We start from the raw sequence: 14,146 nt of genomic DNA, 5'->3' as shown, positions 1-14,146 counted from the left end.
ATTAACCCCCCTCAGTGAGCGACAGATGTCATTAGGCTGTGTTGTTTTCTAACATAAAAGTCAACTCAGAATTCCAGGGGGTTCATTTCAATGATGGCTCCCTTCCCCCCCTTACTGACAGAGGAGGTCTCCACTCCAGAAATTAAGGTGTTAAACTGGACGCAGGAGACTGGGAACTGCAGCTTGCTGCTGGCCTGTACAGTCGAGAAGGGGGACCATGTGGTTTACAGCTGGAGCAAGGAGATGGACGTCCACCCACTGAGCCTGGCCAACAGCTCTCACCTCCTATACCTCACCCTTGGCCCTCAGCATGTCAACAACATGTACATCTGCACCGTGAGTAACCCCGTCAGCAACCGCTCCCAGATCTTCATCCCGGGGCCCAGTTGCGGGCCTAATCCTTCAGGTGAGTGCCCTGGGGGTGGCTAGTATGCCACTTGACTGAGTGTGGGCTCAGTCCCCACCTGGATCAACTGCTCTGCTTCCAAAGTCATACCCTTCACTTTAGTAATAGCACTTAAATTTTTCTTCATAGTTTACAAAAGCGCCCATGTGTGTTCAGTGAGTGCATTCTCCTCATAATGACCGAAAAGAAAGGAAAAACAGTCACAGTCACAGTCAATTCCAACTCATGGCAGCCCAATGTTTGTGGGATTACAACTATGCTCTGTGGGGTTTTTAATGGCTGATTTTTGGGAAGTAGATCACCTGGCCTTTCTTCTGAGGTGGCTCTGGATGGGCTCAAACTGCCAACCTTTTGGTTAGCTGCCAAGTGCTTACCTGTTTGTGCCACCTGGGGGCTCCTTTGTAATGACCAGGGTGGCATTATTACGCTCAGTTCATAGTTGAGGAAGCCAACAGGAAGCGATGGAGCCAGACCCAGAGTCCAGGTCTCCAAGTTGTGATCCATCCTCTCCCCCACCTGCTTTGACTCCAACCTGCAGGGGAGGCTGGATGAGGAGGTGCAGGTGGCAGGCCATGACTTCCAAGTCCATGCGCCACTAGTGATGGGCCACTTCTGTACCATTAATCAATATTTATTGATCCGATATGCTATAGGAAATTGGGAATAAACATGACACATGATCTCTGCTCTCAAATAACACATTGTAAAGATAAGGTATGACACATTTGATCAATCATGAAAAACAGAAAATCATGAAGAACCACATTTTATGTAGTGCACTGTGAATCCATAGCAGAGAAGTCAGAGAAAGGTGGGACTAAGACCTGGAAGTCTAGGGAATAACAACGATAAATCGTATGGCTCTTTATTACTGACAAAGCACTTTCAACTGCATTATCTCTTTTAATTTGCACAATAACCATGCTAGATATGTGTTAGCATCACCCTCATTTTACAGATGAGGACATTAAAACTCATTGCATCTCACTACCCTCTTCAAGTTTCCTCAGCTGGTAAATAGTGAGTCAGCACTTAAACCTAGATCCTCTGATTGCTTTTTCTCTAGAAAGAAAAGCATCATCGTTGTGCTACCAAAAGGAAGAGGTGGCAGGTTAAGTAAGCCCATCTAAACATTTGAGTTTGGAAACAGGACAGACCACTGACCCTTTCTGCTAACAGATCTTGCATCCCTGCCTCAGGCAGGTTCAGGGACAGAAGAACCAGGGGCCTGGCACCGCAAGGCATTACTTAAACAAACAAACTCCAAAAAACCAAACAAGTTGCCATCGAGTCGATTCTGACTCATAGAGTAGAACTGTCCCATAGGGTTTCCTAGGCTGTAATCTTTACAGAAGCAGACTGCCACATCTTTCTCCCTCGGAGTGGCCGTTGGGTTCAAACTGCTGACCTTTCGGTTAGCAGCCAAGCACTTAATCACTGTGCCAGCAGAGCTCCTTAAGGGATTCCTTAGGCCCTAATATTCTTCTTTCTGCATCCATTGAAGGATATAGGAGTCATTGCAAGGAGACTCTTGCCCATAGTAGGCTTGACATCTACGTGGAGGGCTTTCCCAGATCACTAAAATGGGGAGATGGGGAGTCCAGCCAGATTATGCCCTTCAATATAGTACTCTTTCCAGTGAGATGCCCCGGAGTATTTCCAGATGGACATTTATTGAACTTCTACTGTGTTCCAACTACTTTCCAACATTGTGCTAGGTGCTACGTATACAGAGATGAGAAAGACACGAGCATTGCTCTGAAGGAGGGCGATAGTTCTATAAGTTATACGATAAAGAATTACCATAACATATAGTGTGCAACAGAAGTACGTGCAAGGTTAACAAAGAGGAGGGAACCATTAACAGTGTGTCAGGGCGTCAGAGGCAGCATCACAGAGGGTGTGACATCAACTGGGTTTTGAAGAATAACGAGCAGATAAAAGACGTTCCAGGCAGAGGGTAATCAGATACAGTTGAGTCTTGTTCTGTATTATCCCGTAGGTGATCAGAGCTAATCAAGAGGTTTAGGCAGAGGAGTAACATGGTCAGCTTTGCACTTCAGAGAGAAAATTCAACAGCGTGGAGAACAGACTGGGGCAGGAAGAGGTAGAAGAGAGACAAACTAGTCATAATCCAAACCAAACCTGTTGCCATCGAGTCAATTCCGACTCATAGCTACCCTATAGGACAGAGTAGAACTGCCACATAGGGTTTCCAAGGAGCACCTGGTGTATTCAAACTGCCATGGGGGGCCATTCTTACAGTAATCCATCAAGTGATGATGAGATCTAAACCAAAGCAGTGACTGCTAGTTTTACAAAGACTTTTTTCATAGGGCATACAAAGGGAAATACCAGGCTTGGGATGAAATGGTAGGGTCGAAGTGTTTATTAGAGGTCACGTCACAATCTATAATCAGAGCAGTCTGTCAGCAAGGCAGCTAGAGCGAGGACACACGTCTACATGGAGAAGGCAGCCATCTTCAGGAGATACCTTCCGGTTGGTGGAGGTCTCCACTTTGCCGTCGGGGTGGGAGAAGGATGATCAGAAACCACATACTAATTTAAAGTCTGGAGCCATTCAAGTATAGTTTTTTACAGAGGTCATGGCTTCTGAAAAATCTTTAGATATTTTTCACTTCCATGAATGAAAAGCTCAGAGAAATTATTGATGCTACAAGACCTAATGTGATGTGATGTCAGTAGCCTCCTGGCTGGGCTCACTTAAACTAAGCCACACGAGAACATATTTGTTTCTCTAATTCTTTTTTAAAAATAATTTGTTAATGACATATTTATGGCTGCAGGTCATATATTCATTCTATTCCAATCAACATTTCAGTGTTTTGCAGTAAAAACACACTTTAATGTCTATTGTAATGAAACACCTTCGTTGCAATGTCTAAATCCTCAGGTACTACAGAGTACTCTCACCAGGTCGTGTGAAGCAGTGTTGACATGGGGCAACACTAAATAGTGTGCAGCTTGCTGCTGTCCTTAATGATTTGTAATAGGTAGGCCTATGCTATGAGTCGGAATCGACTCGATGGCAGTGGCTTTGGTTTTGGTTTTGGTTTAGGCCTGTGCTAAAACAGTTAATACACAGCTTTCAATGATTCAGCTAAAAGGGAATGCCCCTGGAAGCTTGTTTAAAAGAAGGGGACCCTTTTCAGTAGATGAGCAAAAAGCTGGCTCAGCAAGCCTGAATTAGCTCAGTGGAAGAAAAGGCTTGACACCTGCCATTGAGCTCCAGAGTATCCTCCTTTCTATCAAGGCCATTTCGATTCAAACAGGGAGTTTATCCATTGTTACAGATATTCCATGCCCAGAGTCAGATCCCTCTCCATGGTTCTTCCGGTCCAGCAAGCCTGTTAAGAATGGTGGAAGGATGGAACCTGGGCATCTCTCTTTGGCCAGGGCCTCATCACATGGTCACACCCGCTATCAGAAGCTGAGAAATGTAGTCCTTACTTGAGCAGCTGGAGTCCTTGGGTAGTGCAAATGGTTAACACTCTCAGCTGCTAACTGAAAAGTTGGGTGTTCAAGTTCACCCAAAACACCTCAGACGAAAGGCCTGGTGATCTACTTCCAAAGAATCGGCCCCTGAAAACTCTACTGTAAGGATGGTGTGGCAGAGTGGACTGACCTCCACGAACTTCGCAAGGCAGAAGAGGAATCACGATCAACAGCCCAAGGCTAACTCCTATGAGGCAGAGGTCAGGCACATCCCCTCGCTCCAAAATTTTTACCAATTCTGACACCAGCTTTTCCTCCCGTGGCTCTCTACTTCTCTGCTGGGTTCAGTAGGTTGTTGCCATGGCCACATAGAACTCACAGACAATATTCACAGTTATGCGGTTTACTAGGGAAAAAAAAAAATTTTTTTTTTTTTTAGCAGGTTATAATTCAGAAACAGAAATGACTCAGTATAGCCCTTCTCAGCTGTGCCTACAGGCAGGCCTCTCTCTCTGGTTCATGGCCCCTCAGTCCCTTGGCCCCTCAGCTCCTCAGCCTAACCTCTACCCTGCTCACCCAACAGTTACAAATCTCTTTGGCTCTTCCAACTATTGCCCAGGGGCTTCCCACTCCACCAGTAAGCCTCCGCCTAAAGGTGCTCGGCTCTCTCACTCTTTGTGAACTGTGTTATGCCAATTGACCGAGTTGTTCCCCGAGACTATGGTCCCAAGCCTTTAACCCAGTAAACGAATCCCTTGAGTTGTTTGCATATGTCTAGGAAGACTCCATAACTGTGCCCCCTATGTGGTTTGTTATATATGTGGATATATATGCAGCACACACAAATGTGTATATACATATAGCTACAGATACACCTTGTCTTAGTCATCTACTGCTGCTGTAACAGAAATACCACGAGTGGATAGCTTTAACTAAGAGAAATTTGTTTCCTCACAGTGAAGTAGGCTAAAAGTCCAAATTCAGGAGGTCAGCTCCAGGGGAAGGCTCTCTCTCTCTGTCAGCTGTGGAGGAAAGTCCTTGTCCTCAATCTTCCCCTGGCCGAGGAGCTATTCAGGTGCAGGGACACCGGGTCCAAAGGACACGCTCTGCTCCTGGTGCTGCTTTCTTGGTGGTATGAGGTCCCCCATCTCTCTGCTAGCTTCTTTCTTTTATATCTCAAGAAATTGCCTGAAGACACGATCCAATCTTGTAGATTGAGTCTTGCCTCACTAACACAACTTCAGCCCAACCTTCCTCATTAACATCATAGAGGCAGGATTTACAACACATAGGAAAATCACACAATACCAGGAATCATGGCCCAGCCAAATTGATACACATGTTTTTGGGGGGACATAATTCAATCCATGACATACCTATACCTGCACATGCGTTTACTCACATATGCCTTCCTATAACCATATATGTGTCCATATCTACCTACATAACCACAAGCATATTTTTTAGATTGTTTTTACAGTTGCAAAATCGTGTATGTTAGCACCGTCCTCACAATCATTGTTACACTGGAGCCCATTGTTGCAGCCACTGTGTCAATCCACCTCATTCAGGGCCTTCCTCTTTTCCACTGACCCTGTAATCTGCCAAATATCATGTCCTTCTCCAGGGACTGATCCCTCCTGACAACATGTCCAAAGTATGTAAGACGCAGTCTCGCCATCCTTGCTTCTAAGGAGCATTCTGGTTGTACTTCTTCTAAGACAGTTGTTTGTTCTTTTGGCAGTCCATGGTGTATTCAGTATTCTTCGCCAACACCACAATTCAAAGGGGCCAACTCTTCTTCGGTCTTCCTTATTCATTGTCCAGCTTTCACATGCATATGATTTGATTGAAAACACCATGGCTTGGGTCAGGCGCACCTTAGTCTTCAGGGTGACATCTTTGCTGTTCAACACTTTGAAGAGGTCCTTTGCAGCAGATTTGCCCAATGCAATGCGTCTTTTGATTTCTTGACTGCTGCTTCCGTGGATGTTGATTATGGATCCAAGTCAAATGAAATCCTTGACAACTTCAATCTTTTCTCCATTTATCATGATGTTGCCCATTGGTCCAGTTGTGAGGATTTTTGTTTTCCTTATGTTGAGGTGCAACCCATACTGAAGGCTGTGGTCTTTGGTCTTCATTAGTAAGTGTTTCAAGTCCTCTTCACTTTCAGCAAGCAAGGTTGTGTCATTGGCATAATGTAGGTTGTTAATGAGTCTTCCTCCAATCCTGATCCCCATTCCTTCTCATATAGTCCAGCTTCTCAGATTATTTGCTCAGCATGCATATTGAATAGGTATGGTGAAAGAATACAACCCCGACACACACCTTTCCTGACTTTAAACCACACAGTATCCCTTTGTTCTTTCTGAACAACTTCCTCTTGATCTATGTAAAGCTTCCTCACGAGCACAATTAAATGTTCTGGAATTCCCATTCTTCACAATGTTATCCATAATTTATTATGATCCACACAGTCGAGTGCCTTTGCATAGTCCATAAAACACAGGTAAACATCCTCCTGGTATTCTCTGCTTTCAGCCAGGGTCCATCTGACATCAGCAATGATATCCCTGGTTCCACGTCCTCCTCTGAAACCGGCCTGAATTTCTGGTAGTTCCGTGTCAATGTACTGCCGCAGCCATTTTCGAATGACCTTCAGCAAAATTTTGCTGACCTGTGATATTAATTATAATGTTCTATAATTCCCACATTCAGTTGAATCACCCTTCTTGGAAATAGGCATAAATATGGATCTCTTCCAGTCAGTTGGCCAGGAAGCTCTCTTCCATATTTCTTGGCATAGACGAGTGAGCACCTCCAGCACTGCATCTGTTTGTTGAAATATCTCAGTTGATATTTCGTCAATTCCCGGAGCCTTGTTTTTCGCCAATGCCTTCAGTGCAGCTTGGACCTCTTCCTTCAGTAACATTGGTTCCTAATCATATGCTACCTCTTGAAATGGTTGAACATCGACTAATTCTTTTTGGTGTAATGACTCTGTGTATTTCTTCCATCTTCTTTTGATGTTTCCTGCGTCATTTAATATTTTCGCCATAGAATCCTTCACTATTGCAACTTGAGGCTTGAATTTTTCCTTCAGTTCTTTCAGCTTGAGAAACACCAAGTGTGTTCTTCCCTTTTGGTTTTCTATCTCCAGCTCTTTGCACATGTCATTATAATACTTTACTTTGTCTTCTTGAGCCGCCCTTTGAAATCTTCTGTTCAGTTCTTTTACTTCATCATTTCTTCTTTTTGCTTTAGCTGCTCTACATTTGCAAGCAAGTTTCAGAGTCTCCCCTGACATCCATCTTGGTCTTTTCTTTCTTCCCTGTCCTTTCAATGACCTCTTGCTTTCTTCATGTATGATGTCCTTAATGTCTGTCATTGCAGAATTCGTCTGGTCTTCGGTCACTAGCATTCAATGCATCAAATCTATTCTTCAGATGGCCTCTAAATTCAGGTGGGATGTACTCAAGATCATGTTTTGGCTCTTGTGGACTTGCTCTGATTTTCTTCAGTTTCAGCTTGAACTTGCATAGGAGCAATTGATGGTCTGTTCCACAGTCGGCCCCTGGCCTTGTTCTGACTGATGATATTGAGCTTTTCCATCGTCTCTTTCCACCAATTTAGTCTATTTGATTCCTGTGTGTTCCATCTGGCAAGGCCCATGTGTATAGTTGCCTTTTATGCTGGTGAAAGAAGGTATTTGCAGTGAAGAAGTCGTTGGCCTTGCAAAATTCTATCATTCGATCTCTGGCATTGTTTCTATCACCAAGACCATATTTTCCAACTACCGATCCTTCTTCTTTGTTTCCAAATTTGCATTCCAATCACCAGTAATTATCAATGCATCTTGATTGCATGTTCGATCAATTTCAGACTGTAGCAGCTGATAAAAATCTTCAGTTTCTTCATCTTTGGCCTTAGTGGTTGGTGCATACATTTGAATAACAGTCGTATTAACTGATCTTCCTTGTAGTCGTATGGGTATTATCCTATCACTGACAGCGTTGTACTTCAGGATAGATCTTGAAATGTTCTTTTTGATGATGAATGCAACACCATTCCTCTTCAAGTTGTCATTCCCAGCATAGTAGGCTATATGATTGCCTGATCCAAAATGGCCAGCACCAGTCCATTTCAGCTCCCTAATGCCAAGGATACCGATGTTTATGTGTCCCATTTCATTTTTCACGATTTCCAATTTTCCTAGATTCATACTTTGTATCTTCCAGGTTCTGATTATTAATGGATGTTGGCAGCTGTTTCTTCTCATTTTGAGTCGTGCCATATCAGCAAATGAAGGTCCTGAAAGCTTTACTCCATCCACATCATTAAGGTCGACTCTACTTTGAGGAGGCAGCTCTTCCCCAGTTGTCTTTTGAGTGCCTTCCTACCTGGGGGGGCTCATCTTCCAGCAGTATATCAAACAATGTTCAGCTGCTATTCATAAGGTTTTCACTGGCTAGTTCCCCCAGGTGTCTGCCAGTTTGTCTGTCATACTGTGGGGGCTTTTGTGTTGCTGTGATGCTGGAAACTATGCTACTGGTATTCAGATACCAGCAGGGTCACCCATGGAGGACAGGTTTCAGCTGAGCTTTCAGACTAAGACAGACTAGTGAGAAGGACCCAGCAGTCTACTTCTGAAAAGAATTACCCAGTGAAAACCTTATGAAAAGCAGGTTAGGTTATTTTTTATAGTTGCATAGTATCCGTTGTATCTATGTACCATAATTTGTTTACCCATCCGTTGATAGGCACTTAGGTTGTTTCTGTTTGCTATTGTGAATAATGCTGCAATGAACATGGGTGTGCACATGTCTATTCCTGTCACTTCTCCCTTACCTCTAGGATATACTCCTGGGAGTGAGATTGGTTTTTCTATTTCTAGCTTTTTGAGGAAGTGCCATACTGTCTTCCATAGTGTTTATACCATTTTGCAGTCCCACTGGTAACATATAAGAGTTCTAACCCCTCCACAACCTGGTCAGCATTTACTTTCTGTTTTTTTGTTTGTTCGTTTGTTTTTATCGTTGCTATTTTTGCAGGGGTGAGGTGGTATCTCGTTGTAGTTTTGGTCACTGTGAGCCAGAATCAACTCGATGGCAATGGGTTTTTTTTTTTTTTTTGGAATGGCTAATGATTGAGAGCATCTTTTCACGCATTTGTTGACTGCCTGACTATTGTCTTTTGCAATGTTTATTCATGTCCTTTGCCCATTTTTTATTGGATTGTTTTTCTTTTTGTTGTTGAATTGTTGAAGTTTTCTATGTATTTTAGAGATTAGAGCTTTATCAGATATGCTGTTGCCAAAAATTTTTTTCCCAGTTTGTGGATTCTCTTTTTCACTGTCTTGATAAAGTCTTTTGATGAGCCTAAGTATTTAATTTTTAGGAGGTCCCAGTTATCTAATTTATCTTCTGTCACTTGTGCATTTTTAGTTTTGTTTGATAGGCTATTCATGCGGAAAATTAGGTCCCCTAATTTTGACCCCATGTTATCTTCCAAGAACTTTATAGTTTTAGCTTTAACATTTAGGTCTGTGATCCATTTTGAGTTAATTTTTGTGCATGGTGTGAGGTATGAATCCTGGTTTGTTTTTCTGCATATGGATATTTATCCAGTTTTGCCAGCACCATTTGTTAAAGAGACTGTTTTTTCCCCATTGAATGGACTTTGACCATTTGTCGAAGATCAGCTGCCCGTAGATGGATGGATTTACTTCTGGATTCCCAATTTTTGGTCTATGTGTTCCTCATTGAACTAGTACCAGGCTGTTGATTACCGTGGCTATATGGTAAGTTTTGAGATTGGGAAGTGAGAGGCCTCCTACTTTGTTTTTCTTCTTCAATATTGCTTTAGCTATTTGGGGCCTCCTTCCTTTCCATATAAAGTTGGAGATTAGTTTTTCCACTTCACTAAAGAATGTTGTTGGGATTTGGATCAAGATTTCATTACATCTATAGATCACTTTTGGTAGTATTGATATTTTCACAATGTTAAGTCTTCCAATTCATGAGTATGGAATGTTTTTCCATTTATGTAAATCTCTTTTAGTTTCTTGCAGTAGTGTTTTATAGTTTTCCTTGTATAAATTTTTTACATCCCTAGCTAGGTTTATTCCTAGGTATTTTATCCTTTGGGGGCTATTGCAAATGGTATTGTTTTCTTGATTTCTTTTCAGAGTCTTCCCTTGTTAGCATAGAGGAACCCTACTGATGTTTGTGTGTTGATCTTGTACCCTGCGCTTTGCTAAATCCTTCTATAGTTCCAGTAACTTTCTCACGGAGTCTCTGGGATTTTCTATGTATAGGATCATGTCACCTGTGAATAAAGATAGTATTCCTTCTTCTTTTCCATTTCGAATACGCTTTATCTCCCTTTCTTGCCTTATTGCTCTAGTTAGGACTTCTAGTACAATATTGAGTTAGAGCTGTAATTAAGGGCATCTTTGTCTCATTCCTGTTCTTAGGGAGGAATGATTTCACTCTTTCTCCTTTGAGAATAATGTTGGCTGTTGCTTTTGTATAAACACCCTTAATTATGTTGAGGAATTCCCCTTCTATTCTTATTTTGCTGAGAATTTTTATCAGGGAAGTGTGTTGGATTTCATCAAATGCCTTTTCTGTGTCTATTGAGGAGATCAAGTGATCCTTTTCCTTGTTTTATTTAAAGGTGAATTATATTGATTGATTTTCTAATGTTGACCCATCCTTGCATCCCTGGTTTGAATCCCACTTGATCTTTTTTTTTTTTTTTTTATGCTGTTGAATTCTGTTGAGAATTTTTGTGTCTATATTCATGAGGGATATTGGTCTATAATTTTCTTCTTTTATGTTGTCTTTGCCCGGCTTTGTTTTCAGGGTTATTCTGGCTTCATAGAGTGAATTAAGGAGTACTCCTTCCTTTTCTATGTTCTGGAATAATTTGAGTAGAATTGGTATCAATTCTTCTCTGAATGGTAGAATTCTCTAGTGAAGCTGTCTGGGCCAGGGTTTTGTTGTTGTTTGGAATTTTCATTTTATTTTATTTTTATGACATCTTCAATTTGTTCTTTTGCTATGGGTGTGTTCAAATTTTCTACCTCTGTTTGTGTTAGGTAGGTAGGTAGTATATTTCTAGAAATTTGTCCATTTCTTGTAGGTTTTCAAATTTGTTAGAGTACAATTTTTCATAATATTCTGTTATGATCATTTTTGTGTTTGTTCTATTGTGATGTCACCCGTTTCATTTCTTATTTTGGTTATTTGCATCTTATCATTTTTTTTTTCCTTTGTCAGTTTGGCCAGTGCTTTGTCAATTTTGTTGATTTTCCCAAAGAACCAACTTCTAGTCTTGTTGATTTTTTCTATTGTTTTTCTGTTGTCTATTTCATTTATATCCGCTCTAATCTTTATTTTTTCCTTTCTCCTGGTGACTTTTCTGCTTCTTCTCTATTTGTTCAAGGTGTAGGGTTAAGGTATTGATTTTGGCCTTTTCTTGTTTTTTGATGTGTACATTTATTGTTATAAATCCTTTTCTGAGCACTGCTTTTGTGTGTCCCAAGGGTTTTGGTATGTTGTGCTTTCATTCTCATTTGATTCTGAGAATATTTTAATTTCATTTTTAATTTCTTCCATTACTCAATAGTTTTTAAGTAAAGTGTTAGTTGGTTTCCATGTATTTAATTATTTTTTCTTGCTCTTTCTGTTACTGATTTCTAGTTTTATAGCATTATGATCAGAGAAAATGCTTTGTATTATTTCAATGTTTTTGAATTTATTGAGACTTACATTGTGTCCTAAAATAGGGTATATTGTGGAGAAAGATCCGTGAGCTTTGGAGAATACGTACTGTGCAGCTACTGGGTGGTGTGCTCTGTATGTGACTATGAGGCTGAGTTGGTTGATTGTGTTATTTAAATCTTCTGTATCTTCGCTGAGTTTCTTTCTAGTTGTTCTCATTCTGTGTTCCCTCACTGAAAGTCGTGTGTTAAAGTCTCCTATTATTCTCTCTCTCTCTGTTCAATTCTGTAAGAGTTTGTTTTCTATATTTTGGAGCTCTTACATTGGGTGTGTAAATATTTGTTATGGTTATGCCCTCTTGGTGGATTGACACTTTATTCCTTATATAATGCCCTTCTTTCTCTCTTCTACTGAATTTTGACTTAAAGTCTATTTTACCAGAGATTATTATTGCCACCCCTGCTCTCTTTTGGTTATTGTTTGCTTGATTTTTTTTTTCTACACTTTGATTTTTAACCTGTTTATGTCTTTGTGTCTAATATGTATCTCTTGTAGGCAATATATTGATGATGGATCATTTTTTTTTTTTTTAATCCATTCTGCAACTCTCCATCTCTTGACTGGTGCATTTAAAACATTTACATTCAGTGTGATTATTGATAGGTATGAATTTACTGTTTTGTTAGCTGTTTGTGTGTGTGTGTATGGTGTTAAAGATTTCTTTGTTCTGCTTAATATTCTGTGCTGAGTTCTTTTTGTTCATGGATTTTCTTTTTGTGTCCTTCATTGTTGCTGATTTTGTGTTTACCAAGGCTTTTTGATTTTCTTCTTCTCTATTTTGGTAAGTAGATTTACTAATTTTCTTTGTGGTTATTCTAAAATTCACCTTTGTCTTCACAAGTTTAAAACAGTCTGTTACATCTTGATATCGTCTTGACTTCCTCTCTATATGGAAGTTCTACAACTATACCATTTATTCCCCCTTTTTGTTTTGAAGTTGTCGTCATTTACAGATTGACATTTCTGGTTCCCATTTTCAGTTTTATTTTACTTTTGAGAGTTCTTAGTCTGTGTTGGTATCTGGGTGATGCTGTCGTGTGTCTTAATCTTAGGTGGTTGTGTGATGTCATTGGTTCTCTGTCTGAAGGACTCCTTTTAATATTTCTTGTAAGGTTCATCTGGTTTTTACAAATTTCATCAATTTCTGGTTTTCTGGGAATGTCCTAGTTTCGTCATTGTATTTGAAAGACAATTTTGCTGGATATATGATTCTTGGTCAGCAATTCTTTTCTCTTATGGTTTTACATATGTCATCCCATTGCCTGCTGGCCTGCACGGTTTCTGGGAGAAATCAGTGCTTTGTTTTATTCATCTCCCTTTCTAAGTGATACTTGTTTCTTATGAGTTGCTGGGCAGGCAGGGTGGTGTGGGGATAAGTGGCCACGAGCCTCCGGTTGTAAGTCTGATGGTGCAGGAGCACCATGGTTTGTAGGAGGGGGGAGGAGGGAAGGGAACATCTTCCCCCAGTCTCTGGCATGGGTGCCAGGGTACTCCCCACAGGATACAGCTAGTGATCAGGAACCAGCCCTGACCAAATGTGAGGTGGAGGTGCTGTCCAGACGCGAGTTGGGTGGGGGATCTCTAGCCACTACTCCAAGGATCCTCTACTCCACCAGCGTCACCAGTCCAAATGATAAGAGACCACTGCTGGTGCATAGCTCTGTCCTTATTTTCTGGCTTCCTCCCTGCTGTATGTTCGCCTGGATCCCTAAGGCTCTCACCTTTCTTCCTGCACTTTCCCTCCTTAGATCTAGTTTATGATATGCTCACCTTGCTGTGCTTTGGATTTGTCTACACAGTATCTCTGTCTCCTATTGGGGATTCCATGAAACTGCCTTCCTGTGCTCCTCACATGGGAACACTGCTTGTTTTATCTCAAGATGGCCATGCTGTGCCAGGTCAGCTGGCAAGGAGCCTACAGTCCATAAGACTCCTCATTTGCTGTTTTCATTCAGTTTCTCTTTCTCTTCAGTGTTTGTTCTAATTCTTCATTCTTCCGTTTGCTGTTCTAGTTTCCCAGATTGTCATCTGTATCTGTTTCACTTGGTTTCTTGGTTCTTTGCTGTAGGAGAATGGCGTGGTGTGTGTGATAAGCCACCATTTTGGGCCATCTGACCAAGAAAGTATTTCTTGAAGATGGTTGACTTCTCCAAGTAGATGTGCACCCTTACTCTGGCAGCCTCACTGGCAGAACCACATGAAAGGCAGGAAAGAGATGTGGTGCTCTCAGAGCCGTTACATGAGCACCTCAGTATCTCCTGGGGTGAACTACTTTTGTTTCTCAGGTTCTCCTTTATTTTCTTTTTATCTCCCTTAAAGAATTAAGTTTGGGGACTTGAGGACAGAGAGAAGCTTTTGTGTTTCTGTGGCAGCAGACTTCACAAAGACAAAAGAAGCCCTCCAGTATTTTCCTTGTAGGCATAGCTACTTGCCAAGTCACCACGTGTAAGCCACAGGGAATAGAGCTGAACACCGTAGGTTGGAAACTCATGCA

General features: G+C 41.3%; 1 protein-coding gene across 3 annotated transcripts in view; it reads left to right on the top strand.

Moving 5' to 3' along the window:
• SLAMF1 (signaling lymphocytic activation molecule family member 1) overlaps nt 1-14,146 on the top strand; it is a 91,465-nt gene that overhangs the window by 13,155 nt on the left and 64,164 nt on the right. For all 3 annotated transcript variants that reach the window (XR_007516862.1, XM_049880980.1, XM_049880981.1), the window contains exon 3: nt 122-406. Coding sequence is in view for 2 of the 3 variants with exons in the window: in XM_049880980.1 (XP_049736937.1) it covers nt 122-406 (285 nt within the window). In the remaining variant the exon portion in view is untranslated. The remainder of the gene's footprint in view (nt 1-121; nt 407-14,146) is intronic.

This window comes from Elephas maximus, chromosome 3 (assembly GCF_024166365.1).
Source record: "Elephas maximus indicus isolate mEleMax1 chromosome 3, mEleMax1 primary haplotype, whole genome shotgun sequence".
In the NCBI taxonomy this organism is placed as follows: domain Eukaryota; kingdom Metazoa; phylum Chordata; class Mammalia; order Proboscidea; family Elephantidae; genus Elephas; species Elephas maximus.
Note: the sequence above shows the minus strand (reverse complement) of the source record. Positions and strands in the feature narration are given on the sequence as shown.